The 16,805-nt window shown below is 43.3% G+C and overlaps 1 protein-coding gene and 1 long non-coding RNA gene across 2 annotated transcripts in view; one reads left to right on the top strand and one right to left on the bottom strand.

The window, feature by feature from the left end:
• Positions 1-171, bottom strand: part of LOC109319647 — a 940-nt gene extending 769 nt beyond the window's left edge. Inside the window, exon 1 of the long non-coding RNA XR_002103574.1 lies at positions 141-171. This is a non-coding gene — a long non-coding RNA (uncharacterized LOC109319647). The remainder of the gene's footprint in view (positions 1-140) is intronic.
• The window catches only part of PRKCE (protein kinase C epsilon), a 521,754-nt gene that overhangs the window by 326,528 nt on the left and 178,421 nt on the right, over positions 1-16,805 (top strand). Inside the window, exons 7-10 of the mRNA XM_019549367.1 lie at positions 1,859-2,001; positions 3,739-3,835; positions 4,950-5,161; positions 11,716-11,889. Coding sequence (XP_019404912.1) covers positions 1,859-2,001; positions 3,739-3,835; positions 4,950-5,161; positions 11,716-11,889 — 626 coding nt within the window. The remainder of the gene's footprint in view (positions 1-1,858; positions 2,002-3,738; positions 3,836-4,949; positions 5,162-11,715; positions 11,890-16,805) is intronic.

The following is a 16,805-nucleotide window of genomic DNA, read 5'->3' as shown; positions in this document are numbered from 1 at the left end:
GGAAGGACAAGGGGTGGGAACGAAAGTAAACAGTGTTTATTTTCATTTCCTGTTGCAGCGCCTTGGGTCTCAGAAAACGGCTTGGCAGTCCACATAGGGGCCCACGGGCCACGTGTTGGACAAGCCAGTATCACACCAACAAATCATCAGTAGGGAAAAACTGAATTGTCCTATGACAGTCTAATGTGTGGGCCGGGACCAGTCTATGGGCCAGATCAATCCCACAGCTCCCTGATCTGTGTGCTGTATTAGGAGCTCACGGTGCTTCATCCAGCCAGTCCAGTACTGTGCCACGTGCAGCACCTGCTCCAGGACCCATGCTGCCTGAAGTGCCCACCCTGGACTGGACAGAGTTGGCACTACAAGCAGCTTGTGTCCTGTACTGGCTAAAGTGGCCACAACATGCTGCACAGTCCTAGACCTCTCAGAGCAAGTGCCATGGGCTCTGAATTTAGAATGCAGGGTGGTGGTCCTAGATCGCACTGGGGGCTGAATGATGTGGCTGGACCTGGAGTGAAGTAAAGCGTATGAAGAGACTCTACTCGAAGCAGTCTGTTAGAAATAATTGCATTATGCAGAGGTTTTCAACCTGTGGCCTGTGGACCCTGGGGGTCCACAGACTGTCTAGGGGGTCCCTAAAAGATTACTATGATCAAACAAAAGTATGTGAATACCCACACTTAAAATTCAAAGCGGTCTGCACATCCATTCAAAATGTTTTAGGGGTCTGCAATTCAAAAAAGTTTGGAAGCCACTAACATAACCTAAACCTTTTCTCATTGAAGTCCAAGAGAATAGAATTAGGCTCTCAATTCAGTCAAATTTTAAATGTTTCCCTGGTTTGAAACTAACGGGTGTTTATACACATGCTTCAGGAGTTGTGGGGAGGGGATGCTTTAATTAGAGCTGCTCCAGGAGCCACTCATAGTGCCCAGAGCATCTCATGTATCAGCATCCCCACACTTAAAAATGGTGTTGGGGATACTTTATCTAAAGCTCTTTCAATGAGCTTTAGATAAAGCATCTCTGCCTCCATTTTTAAGTGTGGGAACGCTGATACACAAGATGCTGGAGGCTGCCGGAGCGTGATAATTACAGTGCATCGGAATAGCCTCGCTGCTGACATATAGGCACCCAGTGCAAGATTTATAGGAGTTAAAGGTTCTTCAAGAACTATCTTGTCCCACTTCTAGGGCCTGCCCCATTCTCCCATTGATTTAATTAAGAACAGGAGCATGCCTGTGATGAGTAATACAATTCCCTGACTACTATGAAAAAGCGTATCCCATAAGCAATAGGTAAGACCCTAGGCAAAATATTCAAACACCCCTCTTCTATTAGCATCTTTCTTGGTTTTACTGAAATAAAATTAGCAAGTAAAATTCCTGTGTGTAACTAGAAAAAAGAGCTGGTTAAATTCAACTCTTTCATACCTGTATAAAGGCTGAGAAACTCCAGTGACAGTAAATGGTTTACAAAATATAGTTTAATGTGAGTTTAACTATGTAGAATTCAACCCAGTCACTTAAATGTGTTACTCAAATTATGCACAGCACCAGTAAGGTAAATGATTACGGCAGGAGTAATGTGGATAGTGCCTTTTGCTACCGTTATTTTCAGCTTTCAGCTAAATATAGTAGCTTATTTTTTAAAATAATGAAGCAGACTCATCATTTTATGTCAGCATGTCAAGGGCTGTAGTTAATTGAGCTAAACCTTTTCCATAGAAATTGAATTGTATTTGAAAAGAAATGTTGAATCCTAGAAGATCTGATTTATATAAAATAAAATTGATGTTTATTAAGGTACCATTTAATTTGCTGTAATAAACTTTTTTCCACCACCTGTTTCATTGCAGTTTGCAAAATGAATGTACATCGACGCTGTGAAACAAATGTGGCACCAAACTGCGGAGTGGATGCTAGAGGAATAGCTAAAGTTCTTGCAGATCTTGGAGTCACTCCAGATAAGATCACTAATAGTGGCCAAAGAAGGAAAAAGGTAACCAAAGATAGAGCCTCACTTAAAAGGTGTCACATAACTAATGAAGCTCCTTCAGGATTAAAAATTGGGGTTCTATCCTATTTACTTGACTTCTATAAGAATCTTAATAAAGTCAATAAGACTACTTTTGTGGATGAGGATTTGAACTAAAAGGATTTGCCTTTTGAAATTTAAGTGTCCATCATCCCTGCTAAATGTCTTTGGGGAATCTGTTTTGACATGATACAGGTCTGAAAACCTGATGACCACTTTAAAATGTCAAGTTGGGTTTTGTTTCTGACTGGCATGAAATATTGGACTTGACAGAAAGCCAGTTACTCCTGAAGTCCTTCATTGAAACATGTAAATACATAAATATCCTTATCTGACTCAAAACTGGCATGGGATCATTGATTACCAGACACTCGACATTACTGCATGATACTGCTGCAATTATGATAAATAGACAATGTGGGGTAACAACAGTCTTTTATTAAAAAAGAAAATATTGACTGCAAGCTGATATGTCTAAATCCATTTGCTAGAAACTAATCTATTCCTTTTCGTGCCAATCATTATGGGCAGTGATGTAAATGGCGTTATTTAAAGTTTGAATATGTCTGCTCAGAATTTGTCCTCTTATTTTCTGCCACCACCATGCAAATAGGTAATCTGCTTTCACCTCTGGCATGATTTGTTTTTTCTTTGAGCTTGTAAAACATGAAAAATAGTTCCTTGGTTTTATTACCTAGTCATTTTATCGTGGTTAAATATGCACTTGGATTGTATCATATAATGCTTAAAACAACAACAAAAAATAGGTATGGAAAATTAAAAACAAATTAAGTTGAACTATGAATCTTGGGAAAATAAAGTCACTGTGCTTTTTTTTTTTTTAAAAAAAAAGAATTTTAAAGCTGATCAACAGAAAATGCAGAGGTTTAAAAAGCTTCATGCTTAAAAATCAGCATGTTTTAATTGTGAACTGCAGGATGCTTTGTGGGTTGTATACTGCAGTTCAGCTTTGAGTTTCCCCTGCAGTATGTGAGGGCATCATTAAGGTTATATCTCTAGATGGTAGAAGCAAGGTGCCCAGGCCAGGATGCTTGCAGGGGCACTGCCTGCCCACCCACTCTTACTCTCGCACTCAAAACATAGAAATACACTGGGGAGGCTACTTGAGGCTTCTGGAGAGCAGCTGCAGAGAGGGATGCTCCAGAATAGCCTCACTGGTACATTTCTCAGTTTGGGGCACCTGCAGGAGGCTGAGGCTTGCATGCAGCCCTCTGCCCTGAGGCACAATAGGCATGCCCCAAGATTTCAGTGCCAGTCTCTGTGCTGCTGTCACTTATTAGAGCAGAAAGGTACCACTCAGGTCCTGGCAGCCATCCCTCCTGTTGGCTTAACTGACAACTGCCATTGAAGAGTCAAGGCATGACATGATTGGACCCTTATGGTGAAAACTTTTATTGAGTCATTTGCTTTAAATTATATTTTCATGTGTTACTGAAATAGAACATCACGCAGATGTCTTTCTCTCTATTTAATAAGCATTTCTATTCCTACTTAAAATTAAATCTTGTATTTTATATTTTGAGATCTAACTTTTAACATAGCCAACGAGGTGGTAATTTAGCAAGGGTGAAGAGTGTTCAGTTTCTTTTGTTCCTTCTTACATTATTTGAAGTCCCTGCTTCTTCATTCTCTGTTAGATGATCTTACAACTGAATGCTTTTTTGTGGAAATGTTCTTTAGCTAATTGCTGGTGCAGAGTCTCAACCGCCCGTTCCTGGAACCACCCCGTCAGAAGAAGACAGGTCAAAGTCAGCACCCACCTCTCCGTGTGATCAGGGTTAGATGCCTTTTTTTTATTTCCTTACTAACCACATTGCTTTAGTATTATTTGGTCTTTATATGGAAGAATAAATCTGTTGCAATAAACTTGCAACCCCTCTGGATAACCCTGTTTATATTAAACAAGGAGTCACTTTCTGATCAGAAATTTGTGAACTGTTGTGTTTTCCAGAAACCTCTGAAGGGACCTACTTCTCATTTCATTTATATCAGTATAGTTCCACTGGTTCAAAAATGGTTAATAAACTTTTAATGGTGGCCACGCTCTAATGACATGGTCTTAAAAGTACTTTCTTTTTGTGTGCCCATAAAAATAAAACCTGCATCTGATTAAGTTATCTTGGGATATTTATGGAATTTCTAAACATAGTTTCCTTCCAAGCCTATTTATTAGTATTTGTAGATTAGGTGACATCCTACAAACTTTACTGATTCATGTAAAGCCTGGAAGGGACCTCCAGGACCACTGAACCCAGTTTCTGGTGTTTACAGAGAGCCACATAGAAAACTGTGTAGTCTTTGGTGAAATGAGAAACTCCACCCCTTTATGCACCAAAGGGGAGCATAAATTCCTGAGGATAGAGCCAGAATGGTATTTCTAAATTCATTTTAGAAATCATATTATTTTTAGGATATCTGTTTCTGCACAGTTTAATATGCACACTGATGAATGAGGACCTAAAGAAAAAAGGTTTCTTTAAGTAAAGTTACCCACAGGGCTGACTGCTTTTATTATACATGTGTGGGACACACACACAGACTCCCACCCCCCACTCCTTTTCTGTCAAGTATTTTGACCTTGATTTATTGCTTTGAAATTTTCTAACCATATTGGGGAAAAATTAAAATCTCTGTGATATGAAACAGAAGTCTCTTGATATTGAACTTGTTTTCAAGAAAATCAATTAGTCCACTTTTTAGTTTCTCAGACTTGTATTTATATAAATATAGAATGAAGGCTTAGCATAAGGAGTGGCCTCTTAGGGTGATAAGGAAGGAAAATGGGAGGGGGATCTAAGAGAGAGAGCCCTACCCCAACACTGATGCAGAGAGCTATTAGATGCTGCTCTGGTTTATAGAGAAGTCATTCTTTTGTTTCCACCTTCCCGCAGAAATCAAAGAGCTTGAAAACAACATTAGGAAAGCATTGTCGTTTGACAATCGAGGAGAAGAACACAGGGCAACAGCAGCAACATCAACGGACAACCAGCTTAAACCTGGGGAGAACGGTGAAAACGGGGAGCTCAAACAAGCCCAGACAAAACGAATAGGCCTTGAAGAGTTCAACTTCATTAAAGTATTAGGGAAGGGCAGCTTTGGCAAGGTAGGGGGCTGTTTCTGATTTTACTGTGATTATTTTTGACTTTGCTGTTTCTAAGTGCACAGTACTGATATTCCTATTTTGTAAAGTGCTTCCACCACAGGGGTTTCCTTCCTGTCTTACCTGTAGGGATAGTCTGCTTTCAAAACAGTCATTATCATGAATATTTTCCCTGCTGATTACCCAGTTACTCAGATGTACTAAATCATTATAATAACTAGGGATAAGAGTTTTGAACCAGATTTCAAGGTTTCCCTGTTGAAATTTCATTTAGTAGTGAGTATAGACACTGCTTGAAACTGAGATTGCTACAATGAGTGGATTTTAATAGAGAGCAGAAGTATGCACATGATGGTCTGGAATTTTGAGTTTCTCTCTCCAGATGATTCCCACTTCAAATATGCTTACTTTGTAAAATTAAATTGTTGTTATTTTTCCAGCTTCTAGGCTTGCAAACTCCAAATGATTTGAATGCAGGCCAATGAGCCTCCTCCAGTAACTTCTTTACCTGGTGGGGGTGGGGACTCAGAGTCCATCTGTATAACCCAAGTGAAGCAGGTGGGGGGTCGTGGCTCGTACACCTCCCAGCATACCCCCATGGGCTCTGCCAGCTGCCAAAGACTCCCAAGTGGAGTTGAATGGTTGATCCACCCTGATTGACTGGCAGGGGCATCACAGCTGTCCACCTGAACCTGGTGTGGCAGGGACTTACCATGGCCATGAGTCATCAGCCGTCCCGTGTTTGCCCACCCAGCACACCCTAGGCCCGCTGTGTATGTGTGTGTAGAACACCTGGGTTCTGGGTGTGTGTGCATGTGTGAGTGTCCCAGACACCTGGGTTGTGAGGGTGTGTGTGCATGACCCCAGGATGCCTATATTCTGCACCTGCTGATATTGGTGGCCTTGGCCCTGCAGACCTGCAAAGCCCTGGCTGAGTAGCTCCTCACCCAAATTGACCAGGAGCCCTCCTCAGATGAGTAGGGCCAGAGGGCTTCAAGTGCCCATGACCTGGCACCAGGCCTGGGTCTCCAGCCCTGGGCTTCTCTGGCATTACTGCCCTCAACCCAAGCCATGCCCCTTCCCCTCTCTCTTGCCAACCCCATGGGGCACACACCGGAGTGCAGGGGAATGCGGCGCAAGGAAGGGATGTGTCTTATTTTAACCAAATGTTAAAACTGCCAGACTTTTAATATTTTTATTAAACTAAAACTGTGCAATGATGACCAGTCTGGAACTTAGAAATTTCTGCTCAGTTAACACAGAGACTGAGGAAAGACCCTGGCTGCACTGGGCAGTTATGGTGTTGAAGGGGGGGAGGGGGGGCAGATGCAGGGGGCTCACCTTAAAACATGAAACCCTAGGGCAGCAGGGGGAATGTCATGTGCAAAACTGCCACCTCTTAGTTTAATTAAATGCTGCAGTTGCCAAACTTTGCTTGTGCATAATAAAGAGAAACTGTGCAATGTTGCCCACTCTGGAACTTTGACATGAGCCCAGGAGGCTGCCTATCTCCACAGAGGCTGGTCCTTTCCCCTGCAGTGGGGCCAGGACCTGCAGTGGCCTGGTCTGATGGGCTCGTGGGGCTCACGGGACTCCTCTCACCATTCTGAGTGCTCCCACCCACCTCGGGAACTGGCCTGGAACCTTTTTGGGGCCCTGTGCCTACACCGGCGATTGCCAGCAACCAGGGAGAGTGAGTTGCCTCTGGAAGGTGGGTGAAGTCAATGCTAGTCCTAGAATCAAGGCTTGGGCAGCCTCGTTCCCCCTCTCCCCTTCCCTAGTACTGCTCCCCAGAGTGAGCCCCACTGGACGCTTTTCTGGCTCCTTTGACCATGGGTCAGCAGCTCCCATCCACAAGATCTCCCATTCTGGGGCTCCTCCACCCCCAGTATCTCCCAATCAATACATGCTGTGGGGTGTTCCCCCACAGCTGCCATCCAGTGTCATCGTCCCCCACAACCCATGGGACTCTCAGGCATGTCATCCCAGGAAGGAGTCCCTGGACTGGAGCTTTCCATGATGGAGGGTGGGCTCTCCATGATGCCCAGGAGGGCAGTAGTCTGTCCACAGGAGGTGGCACTGATGCCTACTTAGGCATGTCATAGCTAGATTCAAGCAGTTTATGACCCCATGCATAAACCCCTTATGGCTCTGTGACTCTCTCAGCTCCATAGCAGTGTGGGTGGCCTACCTTAGACAGCAGATGGCCATCCACAGACCTCATTCTTGGACCTTCACAGCGCATTCGTGGCCGTGGGCAGCTCGTTCAAGTGCTGCAGCACTGCAGGTGCAAGCGGCTGCCAACTTGCCCATTCTAAAACCCCACACTGAGAGTCCCCTTTGGTCCTCATGTCACTGGTGCCATCTACACATGTCTCCAGCATTCTGCGGGTGTCCAGGCACACATCCTGGATCCAGCAGCTTGGTCTTTATGACTGGGCCTCCCATGCACACATGTGGAGCTTGCAGACAAGGGAGACAACAAGGGACCTCTGGTGAATCCCCTTTCCCCTACATGGGGCCAGAAGCTGCACAGCTTCTCATGACCCAGCACTGCCCATAGCAAAGAATGCCCACATTCTACCTCCCAGCTGAGAAAACCTGAGTTTTCCATCTCCTTGCTGTGCGAGCTGGGATCCCTGGGAAACCCAAGTGTCTGATCCCAGAGGGATGAGCCTTCTCTGGTTCTCCAGGAGGAGAGGGAAGGAGGGAGGGAGTGTGTGTGTGTGTGTGTGTGTGTGTGTTGGGGGGGGTTGCTAGGGAGAATTCCCTTAACTGCAGTGGTGCTCATTCATAGCTGCTCTGCCAAATGGGGCCCAGAGGATCACTTGTGAAAATGCATAGCTTTGCCTGTTGGTTACATTGTGGCTGTGGGGCTTGAAAACTTTCAGTGTAAATCAGGGTCTGTTTGGGTTTGAGTGAGGTGGATCTGGATAAACATGATGGCCTCTCTCAAGAAAGCAACATGACCTTGTGGGATGGGGCTGTCAGTTGTCCATTATCCAGATGTATGGCCCCACTCAATATAATGCAAACTGACAAGTCCCCAAGAACAGTAGAGGGGACTGAGCCTGGTGCCGTACCTTTGTTGCAGGCCAGTGCCATGAAGGTGGTGGTGGGGTGGGGGGAATGCGTGTGTTGGGGGTGTTGTTTGAGAACCACAAGGTAAGTGAAAAGCATCAGTAAATCAGTATCGTCTGTCTTCCCCAAGGACTATTGTTGAGTCAAGAGCAAGCTGAATTTCAGAGTAGGCAACTATATCCTTCCCCATGAGCATACCCCAAGGAGTCTTATTAGACTGTTCCTTCGCCTGTAAACCTCACATTCAGAAGGTCAGCAGTAAAGACTCTGCATGGATATCTGCCTTAAGATATTTAGTCAGCACAACGTGGGGTGACAATTTTGAAGTGCTCAGAACCATCACACTTGCTCTGCTCCTGTACGGTCCAGAAGTTATCACACTAAAAAGCTTGACACTCTACTTAACAGTGCACAGAGACTTACATCAAGCAATACAATCAGGCAGAACACATAGATGTATCACTTTTACTCTAGGGCATTAGACCAAGTGACATAAGGAGACAGTCCCTAACTGTTCCCTTGCTGCCAGTTTTCTGGGCCCATGGAGAACCTGGCATGCTGGGTACTGTGGCCTTGTATGCTGCACTTTATTTAGATAAGGGGTGAGGTGAATGGAAATGAAATGAACATTTAGAATAATCCAAGCTGAAATCTATTCCTACAGCATTTTATACCAACACCAAACGAGTCCTGCATCGGGCACGACCTTAACAGAGAAACGTGAGGGAAGCTGAGTAGACTGAGATCTGGATACAGACACTTCAAAACAACACTGTACAAGATGAACCCGTATGGGAATGTGATATCCAGCAAACAGCACAGCACCTAATTGAAAGCTGAAAATTTACAAATGCCTAGAGAGTGGATGGAATCCACATGCTGCATGAAAATACCAGACAGTGGGGTCATAGTTGGCCAGAGGGAAAAAGTGTGCGGGGAGGTTTGGAAACAAGGGCTTTACTGCCTCAGGTCACTGACAGCCTTGGGGCTAGACTAGTCCAGTGAGTGGGCAGAGTTGATGCACTCTGACTAGCTAGACTGCTGTCCCATGCTGAGGGGTGAGTAGGATGCTGCAATGCTCAATGAGATGTCGGTGGATGCAACCTGTTGTGAGTCATGAGGGATGTGGTACAGATGTTTGTTATGGTGCTCTAGCCTACATTGCTGAAGTCTGACCACATCTATCCAGGGTTATCTTAGAGTAGGATCCATCATTTTTACAGCACTCTATGTGCCCTGACCATCTGTTCGGTTATGGCTTCAGAGGGCTTTCTGTGCACCCACCGCACAATAAGCCTCCTCCAGTAACTTCTATACCTGGCCATAGTAACTTCTAGTACCTCCTCCAGTAACTTCTGTACCTGGCCTGAGCTGTACCATGCTCAAAGGTTAAAGTGCTTCTGCTGCTGGCTTCTTGAATGCCTGTATTTAGCCTATTTGTGTTCTGCCTGCATTGAATCACCATTGCATGAATACTCAAAATTCTGGTGGTTTATATGTCATGAAAGGGACAAGATATAATGCATTCTGAAGGCATTTTGAGTAAGGCCTGCTGGTCTGATACAGCTATATAGGGCCCTGACCTAGGAGTTGGTAGAACAAGGGTTGGCCTGCATCTGGCCTCTCTTCCCCACAGTGAGGGAGAAGTCAAAGGTGCTTTGGAGTAATTCATGATTAAGACAGAAGCACAGTAGGAAAATTCAAAAGGAAAAGAAAACTGCAGAAAGAGGGCGACGGTATAATCACCCACATGTTGGGGTCCAAATGCGGCCTGGGGAAGGATAATGGAGGAAGGAACCTGAACAAGTCTGTTGCCCTTTCCAAAAGTGATATTAAATACATCCCAGTTATTTTCAAATCATTGATTCTATTCTTGTACAAACACAACTTTGTGTATACAAACACCAGCCCACACATTTTCAAAGTGTAATATCTGCATGTACATTTAATAGGCTGCACGCTGGAACTCACAGTTCATAGAATTTATAGATACAAAAACTAGTGGCCAGATGGATTTTCCTTGTAAGGAATATGTGTAACTTCCATCCCATCCATGCACTGATGCTAATCTTTGAGTGTGTGCAGTGGTGCTAATGCTGAATGCAGATGTTTGCATATACCAAGTTCTATGTGCACAGATTAGATGTCACATTTTTATTGTATTTCTTCGGAGGGAGGAAAAGTAGAACAACTGAATAGCAATAATGATGATGATTACTGATTAACTGACTATTCCGGCTTGTCCTCTCTCAGAGTGAATGTCTTGCAAGTATTGATCTTTTGATCAGCAGTAAAATAATGATGGCATATGTGAACTAGAATTATTTCCAAATGGGTAGATCTTTGCCTTTGAATGCTGCCCCTCATAGGTGTGCAGAGCCCTCAGGCAGGAGAGTGAGTGCAGGTCCCCCTCCGACATGTAATTTAGAGCAAGGTGGCTTGCTTGTGTGTGGCATGCAGCAGACCTGGGGTGGGAAAAGCAACATAGAAGTAGATAGAGCAGGAAGCAGAAAGCTTGGCAGCAGATCAGGCAGGGGAAGGGAATAGGATTGGCATCTGGGGAGGGTGCAGGGTTAATTTGTGGCAAGCCTGCCAAAAAGGTTGGCTCTCAATGAGTAAGCTGGTGGAAGAGCTGTAAACACCATGCATGCTTAAAAACTGTCATTCATAGGTGGCAGGGAGATGGAAGTGGCTACTTCTGTGCTACTGTAAAATGTGGGTTAGGTGGAGATGGGGACTGGGTGTATCTGGAACTATGCAGATCTACTGGGAGTTTTCTTTTCGTAGTACCATATTCCATAGAGATTTAAAAGTGGGGCTGAAGCAAGTGATCTGCCACATGGATCCATTCTCCATTGTCACACAATAAAGGGGGACTTGGCATAGACACTGGGAGCTCTCAGTTCTTAAGCAACTCTGTTTTCCTTTCCTCCGACGACTCAGCCTCCATAGAGTAGCTCTGTGCCAAGCCCAGTCATACCAAAACCAAGGGAACAAGACTTTTGCAAGGGAACAAGACTTGTTCCATTAATAGAAGCAGTTGAAATCAGTTACTTTTAAAACTGTCACAGTGGTGCCTATGATCATATATCATGACAAAATTGTTGTTGCGTTTTCCAAAAAAGGGAACCAAATTCATGCTGTTGTCCAGCTTCAGCCATCTTATTTTAGATCTTAGCAGTAGGACACGGAATGCAAGTCATAAGGTATTTAAATGAACAACAATTTTACCACATGTATCCTTAACTAAACTGAACAAAGGCATGTACATATTGTGCCTCAAAGTACAATTTTTTTTAAACTTCTTGTACTCGGCTGTTTATGGTAGGCAGTTTGATAGTTACATAAGTGCAGTAATCATTGCAACCTTTGAATAATTTTCAACTCTCCATACATTTTCTCATTGTGTTTAAGCTTATTTATGTGTAGTATAATATGTGCTTGTACACCTAACCAGAGATTTCTGTTGGTTGTAGGTCATGCTAGCTGAGCTAAAGGGTAAAGATGAAGTGTATGCAGTGAAAGTCCTGAAGAAAGATGTCATCCTCCAAGATGATGACGTGGACTGTACAATGACAGAAAAAAGAATTCTGGCATTAGCACGCAAACATCCTTACCTGACACAACTTTACTGCTGCTTCCAGACTAAGGTATGCCAAACCAGCGATTGGTCAAACCACACCAAGAAAATAACACAAAAGTATCATTAATTCTTACAGTTAAAAAAAAAAAAATGCATAAAGGTTTGTTTCATGATGTTTCTAAAGTATCTCTTAAAGGATTTATTTGCACTTCAGCAGTATGACAGGTGTGGGATCTATTTCATGAATGAGAGCTGTTTTAGCATGTATGGTTGTGAAAAAGTCTGAGGGCCCTTCTACATGTTCGGGTTAAAGCTGGATAGAGACCAGGTGTAGAGCTGTTACCCATTTTCAAGTATTAACTATATGGCTGGTTGGCTCTTTTATAACTGGATAGTCATTTTTATCATGTGATAAATTATTTCGCACATGTGGCTGGTCTAAATTTATTGAGTGATTAACCAGTTAATTGTGTGATAATTACTTTGCATTTGTAGTTGGTCTTACTGTGCATGTGTAGTTGGTCTAAATTCCTTGCACGATTCACCAGTTAACTGAGTAATAAATGTAACTTGTAGCAGGGGCCTAAGTAAAAAGTATCTTCCTCTGCTTTTCAAAATGGGATCATCTTGGGATGTGTAGTATAATATCATATGCATACGCAGTGGCTGGGTACAGACATTTAAAGAGTCAAGGCAGAATTGATCTAAGTTATGTGGTTTTCTGTCAAGATTCTGTGGGTGAATCTGATATCTTTTCTTAGACCAACTAAATAGTCGGAGAACAATATTTAAGCAAGCTTTCGGGTTCAAAAACCCTTTGTCAGGCTAAGGAAGTTTCAGCAGTTGGTGTGTGCTCTTCCTAGATGGAATGAAAAGTAAAGAAGCCAGAGCCTGGGCTGGTCTGCATACAGGACAGGCAGTTGTTGAAAATGTAGATTAAGGAGTCAATAGATGAGAGACAGGCTGGGTGGGGGGGAGAGAAGGGGGATGAATAGTGGAGAAGTACCTGGGAAGTCAGCTCTCAGGCAGGTTATAATGTGTCATAAATCCAATGTCTATATTCAGTCCATGATTTTTACTGTCCAGGAGGTTGACGAAGTGGAGTTCATAGGCTCGTCTCTGGGAAGTGTTTTCTAAGTTTCCTTTGAGGATCAGGACTGAGAGATTGGAGAGTGGTTTTCTTGCGAGAAATGTGCCCCCACAGGTAATTGGGTATTCCTGTCTTTGATAGATTTCCGGAGTGCGTTCATTCTGGTGCGCAGGTGTTGTTTGGTCTCTCCTACGTATTTTCCATCAGGGCATGTGGTGCATTGGATGAGATATTACATTTCTGGAGGTCCAGCTGTAAGATCTAGGAATGCTGATGGCTCTGTTGTGGGGTGTAGTGATTGTGGGGGTGGTGATGTGTTGGCAGGTTTTGCATTTCTTGTCACGGCATGGGCTGGATCCTTTTGGTGTGTTCTGGGTCTGAGGAAGTTTGCTTCTGATGATGAGGTTAGCGAGGTTCAGTGCTTGTTTGAAGGCTAGGATGGGTGGCTCTGGGAAGATCTTTTTAAGGATAGGGTCTCTTACTAGTATGGGTTGCAATTGTTTGAGGATTTTCCGTACGGTTTGGAGGGAGGGGTGATATGTCATAACCAGCTGTGTGTGATTTGTGGGGGGTTTTCTTCTGTACTGCAGCAGTTCTTCACGTGGTATCTGGGTGGCTCTTTCAAATCTGCGATCTCTCTGTCTGGAGGAGTGTCCTTGTTGAGTGAAAGCCTTTTTACGATTGGTGAGGTGGCAATCCCACGTGTTGTCTTCAGGGCAAATTCAGTGGTATCTGAGGGCTTGGCTGTATATCACAGCTTTTTTGGTGTGTTTAGGGTGATTGCTGATTCTGCGCAGATATGTATGTTGGTCTGTGGATTTCTTGTATAATATAGTCTGTAAGTGTCATAGTTTAGATCAGTAGCAAACAGAACACACAATTGCCCTTTGGCGGGGGGGAGTGAGGGGGTAAATCTTAGATCAGGTTCTGCCATTTTTAAACCAGTCTGTGTGTGCTGAACTTCTGTTCTGTTACCCAAATATACTGGTTTTGTGTGCTGAACTTCTGTTCCTGGTATAGATTGGTTTCTGATCACTTACACCCATAAGAATGTAATGTCATTCCTGGCCTGTGTTGCCTTAGAAGTGACAGGAGATGGCAGTAGAGAAACAAAAATAGATGAATTTTGTAGGGTTTCTGTGTATGATCACAGGGTATACCAGTTGCTTACAAAAGTGAGATAAAAATGTTTTTAGCATCAAGCCTGCAGAACAAGAGTTACTAAACTTGTAATGCCTTGTTTATTGTTAATTAAAACAGAAATAAGATTACATGAAACCACTCCTGCTGTTCATCTTTTCATTTTCTTGTGCTGTAAAATGTAGTAAATGTTCTTAAAGCTCAAAAAGAGGAGGAAGCAGATACGCTGTTCTTCCAGTCAGCTTCTATAAAACTAACACTACCCATATGCTTAGGGGCCCAGGAAGAGCTGATAGTGAGGTTCCTACTCTTGAAAGCATTCACTTTTCCACAGCATCTTCACTGTTACAGATTTCAGATATGGAATCTGTCTTCTGTTTGGCAGATTGGAGATTGCTACCAACATGTATGCAGTGTTATCTTAAAACTTCTGTCTTTGGCTGGTGCGGGTGAATTGTATCAGGTATCTGAAACAGTAGTGAAAATGTCTAGGAAAATAACCAGTAGTATTTAGATTATAATATGTTCAAGTACCAGAGTTACTGTGATTTGAGGTACTGAATGTGGGTTTTTTGACACATTTTGGGGGTTTTTTGTTTTTGTTTTTTTACATATTCTGACATGAAAACAAAGAATGTACTTCATGTTTTCATTGTATCTCCCTATGTAAAATTGACTTCAAACAACAACTTTTCAAAGAGTTTGATGATCACTCACAATTGAATTTCAGTTGCTTTTCAAAGTATTTGACCGTGTTACATAAAATGATGGATGAGTCATTTGGGAGAAATAAACTTCATACAGACAGATATTTTCAAGATTTAGGAATACCAGACCCTCTGAATTGTAAATAAATATCAGCAGCAGCATCCTCAGCAATCCTTCAAAGTCAGGGATGATTGTCTTCTGTGATTGCCTTATCTGTGGTCTGAAGATAGCTGACAAAGCCCATCCAGGATCAACAGGTTCTACTGCAACTTAGGCACACGTTTCTATGTGGGGTGGATGGCTCAGGATTCTTGATTTAGTCCACACTACCATATTTCTGCAGCTCCCACTTTTCCATCTCCTGTTGTCATCATGAGGTTTCAAAGTACTGAGATTCTTGCAACAGACTCTTCCGGTTGTGGCAGTCCTGGGCGATAGTCTCCCACAAGTTGATGTCAATGTCTAATTTTTTGAGGTGCCTTCCTTAGAGGATATCCTTGAAGTGCTTTCTCTGCCCTCCTCTTGAGTATATGCCTTGATTGATCTGGAAGAATAAACACCCTCTTGATGCCCTGAACCTACACTGAGACTCCAGGAGGAGCTCTTCAGCAAGTGTAAGGACATAGTTCAGGAGGGGCCTCACAATGATCTTTCCTCTGGTGGACAGCAAGGTGATCCCTCTGTAATTTCCACAGTTGGACGTGTCTCCTTTCTTGAAGATTGTCATGATCATGGCATCCTTGAGGTTGTCTGGATTTTCTCATCATTCCAGATCCTTACGATGAGGCCATGGAGTTGTGATGTAAGCTCTTGTCCTCCCTGCTTGAAGATTTCAGCAGGAATTCCATCAGCTTCAAATGCTTTGTTATCCTTCATCTGCTTCCTGGTTTTCCTCACCTTGTCATGGATTCAAGGGACTCTGAGATTGTCTCTGACTGGGTGTTGTGGGATGGAATTAAGAACACTCTTGCCAACAACGGAATCTTGATTGAGGTCTTCAAAATGGTCCTTTCAGCAGGTGTTGATGGCTCCCCTTTCCTTGATCAGATTTCTTCCATCCTTAGGTCTCAAGAGGGTTAGTCCCTGAATGCTTGAATCATAGATGGCTTCTGGTGGCAGAGCTGTTCTGCTATCCAGTGCATCCACTGACAGCAGATAGTGGAATGACTTTCAGGGAAGGTTAGCTGTGAAGTAAGCAGGTGTAACTTTGACAAATAAGCAGTTGTCCAAGCGGTAGCACTATCAAGATGTGGTGGGGACAGTAGATGGCAATGCTCTCTTTCCTAAAAAGCTATATATGCCCATATCCTTCAACAGTGCTGACATGGTGAGCACAGGTTGCCTTTATAATAAGCCTGTAAATAAATATACTGTTCTGCAGATATAAGTCACATGACAGGAGATTATACATATCAATGAAGTCTAGCTTTCACATGAAGTAAATTATGTTACAAGGTTCTGCTGTTCTCTCCCTGCTTGCATTGGAGATGTTTCCCTTCAAGGGCCCAGTCCAATCCTCCATCTTTTTCATGACAATTCTGAATCATACCCTTTTCTCCAAGCCTATTTCCCAGCACAAGTGATCAATGCATTTGTCTCTAGCCATCCCTGTATTCCTCATAGTTCAGTCCCTACTCTGTGTTCCCACCAAAACTATGGCTCTATTAAGAAAATCTCGCCCCTTCCCTCTCAAATCCTCCTTTCTCAAAGTGAATATTGGTAGACTAGAGCTTGTGGTCCTGTTTCAATTTAATTGTTAAGTGACTTGAGTTCAATAATAGAAATGTAAATGCTCATTTTGACACCCCAGAAATGTTTGTTGCAAGTCACAGTGAGATGCATCTGATTGTGACTTATCTTTGTTTTGTCAAGGGCCATCCCCCCATATCCCATGTGACTAAACATGTCCAATCAAAACACAACAACGTGGCTCAATAATAGAATGTTTTCATAGATTTCATGGACATCAGGGCTGGAAGGGACCTCAGGAGATCATCGAGTCCAGCCCCCTGCCCAAAGGGCAGGAAGTCAGCTGGGGGCTTGGA

The sequence above is a fragment of the Crocodylus porosus genome, unplaced genomic scaffold, assembly GCF_001723895.1.
Source record: "Crocodylus porosus isolate Cpor-Errol unplaced genomic scaffold, CroPor_comp1, whole genome shotgun sequence".
NCBI classification, from domain to species: domain Eukaryota; kingdom Metazoa; phylum Chordata; order Crocodylia; family Crocodylidae; genus Crocodylus; species Crocodylus porosus.
This window is presented reverse-complemented; position numbering and strand designations above follow the sequence as displayed.